Genomic DNA, 6,472 nt, shown 5'->3' with positions numbered 1-6,472 from the left:
AACATGCCCCATGATTATTTCATATGCACAGGATATGAAATATTTTTACTTTTATTAATAATTCACAAGAATACAATAAGTCATACTTAATTTATACAGCAAAACGATATCTCAGACTACTACACAAAACGATATCTCAGACTACTACATTATTTGTTGGTACGCTATCTCAAAATACAAAATAAACCTTAAAATTAGGTGTATGTTAAATGCCTGAGGTCTTTCAGGTGGAATATATTCCCGCTACTAATATTCAATAAGTTCCAAGAGTCTATTATTGTATGTGAATACAATTCATGGGGGAAAAATTGTGTATTTTATGAACATGCCCCATGATTATTTCATATGTACAGGATATGAAATATTTTTACTTTACTTAACAATTCACAAGAATACAATAAGTCATACTTAATTTATACAGCAAAACGATATCTCAGACTACTACACATTTAATCAATTGATTATTTGCTAGTACACTGTTTCAAAATACAAAATAAAACCTTAAAATTAGGTGTATGTTAAATGCCTAGCTCTTTTTCTATGAAACGACCCCTGCCGCTACTTAACTGTTCTGAACTTCTCTTTACCTAATCACTATATCCAAGCGAACAGCATCACTCTTTTTTTCCTATTCCAGTGCTGGAAAAATCTCCCCAGCCTATTTGTACTCTATATACTCTCGCCCCCCCTATAAATCTTGAGTAGTACATTAAATTCAGATAGATCAGTGCATCCCACCTGATTTCCCATTTCTTGACTGTCAGCACCGCTTACTATTAGCACCCTTGCTGCAATTATCAAAATGAATAATAACTTAGTCTCCAGTGGAATACTGAAATCGGATCTTTGTTAAAGCTGCCAGATGTGTATTAGATCAGCTTTAGCACTGCCACATTGCCAACAACATGAATTAGAGTTGGCATATATATATATTTTTTAATCTCCATGGTGTTAAATATGTGTGTGTAAGGTGCCATCAAGTCACTGCCAACTTACAATGCCCCCTGAAAGGGGCTTTCAAGGCAGGTGAGAAGCAGAGGTCATTGGCCATTGCCTTCCCATGTAGAGTCTTCCTTGGTGGTCTCCCTTCCAAGGTCCAACCTTGCTTAGCTTCTGAGATCTGACTCGATTGGGCTATACAGTGCCACCTTCCCTCTATGGTGTTAAATACCATCATGTTATAATCTTATAGTAATTTTCTGTCAGTATTGCACAGGGCATTAATTTATTTCCTTTACATGTCTCAAGTAGTTTCCCTTAGAGCCTAATCCTGTTTTGCCCAAAGACTAGGTAACTCCATTCATTGCTTCAAACTATCCATTTATTTGTTTATTTTAATAACATTTCTTTACACCTTTCCATCCAAATAGGGTTTCCAAAGTGGTGAACATCAAAACATTTCAGCCCCAAAACAGCATATAAAATAAAGTATATATGAAAATAAGCAATTCAGTAAAACATATAAATACACATAACAACACAAAAAGGGAAGCGAGCCAATACCACGTACTGGGGGTACACCAAACCAAACAAAAAGTCTTCATCCGCTGGCAGAAGACAACAATAAAAGGAGACAGACGGAATCCCCCTGGTGAGGGAGTTCCAAAGTTTTGGTGCCACAACTGAGGCTGTGGTCACACACACTAAATAATCCACTTTCAGTGCACTTTCCAACTGGATTTTGCCAGTTCACACAGTAAAAATCCAGTTTGAAAATGGATTGAAAGTGGGTTATTTAGTGTGTGTGACCATGCCTTTTCTCATGTTGCCAGACATCTAGCCTCAGAGGGCGGGAGCACCTGAATAAGGGCCTCTGAAGACAATCAGAGTGGTAAGGTGGGTTCATATGGAAGAAAGTGATCCTTAAGGTATGCTGGCTTCAAGCCATATAGAGTTTTTAAGGTCAATATCAGCACCTTGAATTGGGCCCAGAAGCAAATTGGAACAAGACTAGAGTGCTGTGGTCTCTACAATCTACTCCAGTCAACATTCTGGCCACAGCATTATGTACCAACAGTACCTTCTGGACAGTCTTCTTGGGCAGCCCCACATAGACTGCATTGCAGAAATTTAATCCAGATGCTAAAGAACATTTGAAACAGTGGCAAAATCTTTCATGCCCAGGAAAGGTTGCAACTGGCTTGCAATGGCTCATCAGCTGAAGATGGAGAAAAGTGCTCCTGGCCACTGCTACCACCTGCTTATCCAGCCTTGGTTCCAGGAATACCCCAAGCAATAGGGTACAACCCCATCAAGAGTGCAACTCCATCAAGAACAGGAGATATCCCAATTCCTGGGTGTCATCCCCTCACATACCAGTAGCACCTCTATTTTGTCAGGATTAAGTTTCTGTTTGTTAGCCTGCCACCAGGCACCTGTTCAGTTTCCACAACCTCCCTGGGATCTGCTGGTAGAACAAGTAGCTGGAATGTTATTTGCTGTTGGTGGTAGCTCAGCCCAGATCTCCTTATGATCTCTCCTAGCAGTTTTACATAGATCTTTAGAAGCATTGGGCACAAGATAGAATCTTGTAAAACCTCTCTGGGATCTGCTGGTAAAACAAGTAGCTGGAATGTTATTTGCATGTTGGTGGTAGCTCAGCCTAGATCTCCTGATGATCTCTCCTAGCATTTTTACATAGACCTTTGGAAGCATTGGGCACAAGATAGAATCTTGTGGGTTCTGTAAGTCAGAGGCCAAGGGGCCCAGCAGCAGTTCCCCAGCACAACACTCCGAAAACCAACCTTTGAGGTAGGACTTGAAAGCACCATAGAACAGTGCCACCCAGCCCCAACCCTGAAAGGCAGTCCAGAAGGATATTACAAATGATGGTAGCAAAAACTGCCACAAGATCCAGAAGAATTAATAGGGTTGCACTCCCCCTAACTATCTCTGAGCACAGGTCATCCACCAGGGTGACCAAGACCATTTCAGTCCCTTAACCAGGCCTGAAACTAGATTGGAATGGTTCCAGATAATCTCCTTCATTCAGGAATCAATGCCTTCCTTCACTCTCTCTTATTTAAAGCTAGAGGATTAGGCCTTTGACATGACCACCAAGTATGAAGACCCACTCAATATAGTCACACTATCAGCAAGTTGACAAGACAGAGACTCAGTCACTCTAGAGGAAGAATGATCAGATGAGGACAAGGAAAGGGAGGGTGGTGTTGTGGTGTCTTGTTGGGGCCAAGGAGTTAAGCTAACTATTTAAATCTCTGCCCTACTTGTCCCTAGTTCTTAAAAGTGGTGGTGATAGAACCAACTTTTTGACCTTCAAGTGGCAGAGATCTGTTAGAACTACTTCCTTGTAAATCTTGTGATGCTCCTTTTCCCCAGGTCAGGTCTTCTCAACCCTTCCGCAGCATCTGACCTTTCCACCTATTCCACTGCTTCCTTGATTAGTAACGAAGAGCAGTTTGAGGATTATGGAGAAGGAGATGATGTGGACTTCACTCCCAGTAGCCCATGCCCTGATGATGAAAGCAGAACAAACGCTTACTCAGATCTCGGCTCATCCGTTTCTTCCAGGTTTTTTATTTGCGTTATGTTAATAACATTCTTCCTTTCTTTTTCTTGGAGCTTGGGAGGAAAATGCATACAGACTTTACTGCAGCATCTTTTGGAATTGATTGATTTATCATCGGTATAAATCAATTTCTTTTTTCTGTATCACTTTTGACAAAAGCTTTGCAGTCAACTTTCCGCAGCCATAGAATGAAGTATGGAAATGAGGCACATCACACTGTCCAAATTGTAACATTAAAACAGAGCCCCCCCCCAAATTGGCATACAAAGCATTTCCTTTCTGTATTTGCTTTTTTTAAAAAATACCATGTCTTTATACCAGAGATAATGATAATGCAATTGTTACTGTAAGCACATTACCAGGATAAAATTGTGATAAGCATATTCCATTAAAACTAGAGGAGTTGAACAGTGCAATCCTGACCCGAGAGCCAGCGTGGTATAGTGATTAAGAGTGATGGATTCTAATCTGCAGAACTGGGTTTGATTCCCCACTCCTCCACCACATGAAGCCTGCTGGGTGACCTTGGACCAGTCACAATTCTCTCTGACCTCTCTCAGCCCCACCTTCCTCACAAGGGGGCTGTTTTGAGGAGAGGAAGGGAAGGTGATTGTGAGCTGCTTTGCGACTCCTTCAGGTAGAGAAAAGTGGGGTATACAAACAAATTCTTCTTCTTCAGGTAGAGAAAAGTGGGGTATACAAACAAATTCTTCTTCTTCAACATTCTAAGTTCATTGAAGTCACTGGGCTTAGAATGGTGTAACTGTGCTCAAGACTGTGCTATGAATTAGGTCCAACCTAATACAGACTACAGAAGACATTGTGACCTCTCCAGATTCTCAACCTTGGCACTGTTTAACCTCTGCAAAATTTAAAACTGTGCCCTGGAATCATAGTTACTAACCAGGGGCTGGTCTCCCTGCTTTCGGCTTCTATCGACCTCTAACCGTGTACAGACAGGATGGTGATGGAGGAAGGCTAACGTGGTACACCAGTCAGTTGGAATGTGTGTACACTGGACTGTCTCTGTGTTGGCCTCTCAGACAATTGGGGGTGCCTCATGGTCAAAAACAGGAAATCTATTCTTGGAAAGTTGTCCTTCAGATAGCACCACTCTCCTGGAGATAACCTTGCTGGAAGTGTTGTATTGACTGTAGAGGATGACACTCCCTTCAGTGAACAAAGGACATAGGTTTTAAAGCGAAATCAAGACTTTCTAGCTTCTAAGTAATTTAGAGGATGTCTTGATCTACTTGACTGATCCAAGTATTCCCAGTGGTCGCTCTGCTTATGTTCTCCCCCAGGCATAACTCTAGATAAAAAAAGAATTTACATTTTATATGGAATATGCATGCGTCAGACACAGCAGGCATACATGCTAGTGGGGTAATCTTTTCCCTTTCTACCAACAGTGCTGGTCAGACCCCAAGAAAAATGAGGCACATCTACAATAGTGAGCTGTTGGATGTCTATTGCACTCAGTGCTGCAAGAAGATCAACCTACTTAATGACTTGGAAGCCAGGCTGAAAAACCTGAAAGCAAACAGGTAAGAAATGCTGAAACCTTGGTGTTCTCTTTTACGAGGTGGTGGTGGCTGTGCCACAGGCAACAGGAAAGCATCCTGATTCATTGTTACTAAAAATAATAAAAGGCTGGAGGTAACTTCTATTCTGGCTTCGTCCAGATTAAAACCATTGTGGTTCTGTTAGGCTGCAGTCACACACTAAATAATCCACTTTCAATCCACTTTCAATGCACTGTCCAACTGGATTTTACCAGTTCACACAGCAAAATCCAGTTGGAAACTGCACCGAAAGTGGATTTAAAGTGGATTATTTAGTGTGACCGCAGCCTTAGTCTCCTAATAGGTCTACCACTTTGAATTAATGTTAAGTATTACTGAAACCTCAAGATGGGTGCCTCTTTGAAGAAAGTATAAAAGGCCTTTATTACAGTAAAAAAGTGGATCAAAATGGTTCACAAAGTTAGCCAGTGTTCCCTTTGCTGACAACTACATCAGTTAAAATTTGACTAACTTAATGTTTAGTTAGTTAAACTAAGGGTTAATCCAATAAAATTGCATCCCTAAGTGTGTATATAAGTATTTTACATCAGCCCACCCAATTTTGGACACACACACACCCAAAAACCCCTGCTTTTTGAGTTGCCATGGAAAGTTGGAGGCAGGGGCGTAGACTTTCCAATTTCCCGGGGGGGGGGCTGGGGCTGGGCCAGAGGCATTGCTAAGTCATTAAAAGAACTGGGACCCAATGACATCATAGGGAGGAGCGAGTGATATTACAGGCATGGTTACTATCTATGGAGGTGGACCCATGTGGGATTTAGGGATCGGCTCCCCAGAAATTTACGGAGGCCTAGGAACTGCCCTAGCAATGTCCCTGGGCTGGGCTAACCCCAGGAACAGTTGCCTTCTTAGCACACTGCTTAGAAACTTAGAAAGCCTCCCACACACCCACACTGGAATAATAACATAATATCAGGCCATACCACATTGCAATAAAGCCCCCACAACTGTATACAGAAATACTGAGCTTCCCTACTATTTTAAAGCATTCTCTTTTGTTTTTGTTTTTTTAGGCAGCTTTTTAAATATGTAAAGGTATATGCCCTAGCCAGGCATTTTGAGAGAGCATGTTCTGCATGTTCTTGGCATGCTGAAAGTTCAAGGTTTAGTCCCTTGTACCTGTCGCTAAAAGCGTAGTTGGTAGCTGGGCTGGGGAAAACCTCCAGCCTGAGATCTTGGGGATTCATACAATTGGAGTAGTCAGTAGTAAAGTTGCAACTCTATACATAAATGGTTAGGGATCGACTTAGGGATGCCACTCCCAGGAATTCCCTTTGATGCCTGCCGGTGCCCCAGGCACCGGCAGGAGGAATTGTGGAACGAAGGCCTGGTGTGCCTACATCACTCCCAATTTAAA

At 41.9% G+C, this 6,472-nt stretch overlaps 1 protein-coding gene across 1 annotated transcript in view; it reads left to right on the top strand.

Annotated features, from left to right (window-relative positions):
* The window catches only part of LOC107124590 (rab11 family-interacting protein 4-like), a gene marked incomplete at its 3' end in the record, with an annotated part of 256,480 nt that extends 251,404 nt beyond the window's left edge, over positions 1 to 5,076 (top strand). Inside the window, exons 6-7 of the mRNA XM_015428080.1 lie at positions 3,340 to 3,531; positions 4,942 to 5,076. Coding sequence (XP_015283566.1) covers positions 3,340 to 3,531; positions 4,942 to 5,076 — 327 coding nt within the window. The remainder of the gene's footprint in view (positions 1 to 3,339; positions 3,532 to 4,941) is intronic.
* Between the last annotated feature and the right edge of the window lie 1,396 nt (positions 5,077 to 6,472).

Source organism: Gekko japonicus, unplaced genomic scaffold (genome assembly GCF_001447785.1).
Source record: "Gekko japonicus isolate JY-2015 unplaced genomic scaffold, Gekko_japonicus_V1.1 scaffold1091, whole genome shotgun sequence".
In the NCBI taxonomy this organism is placed as follows: Eukaryota; Metazoa; Chordata; class Lepidosauria; order Squamata; family Gekkonidae; genus Gekko; species Gekko japonicus.
This window is presented reverse-complemented; position numbering and strand designations above follow the sequence as displayed.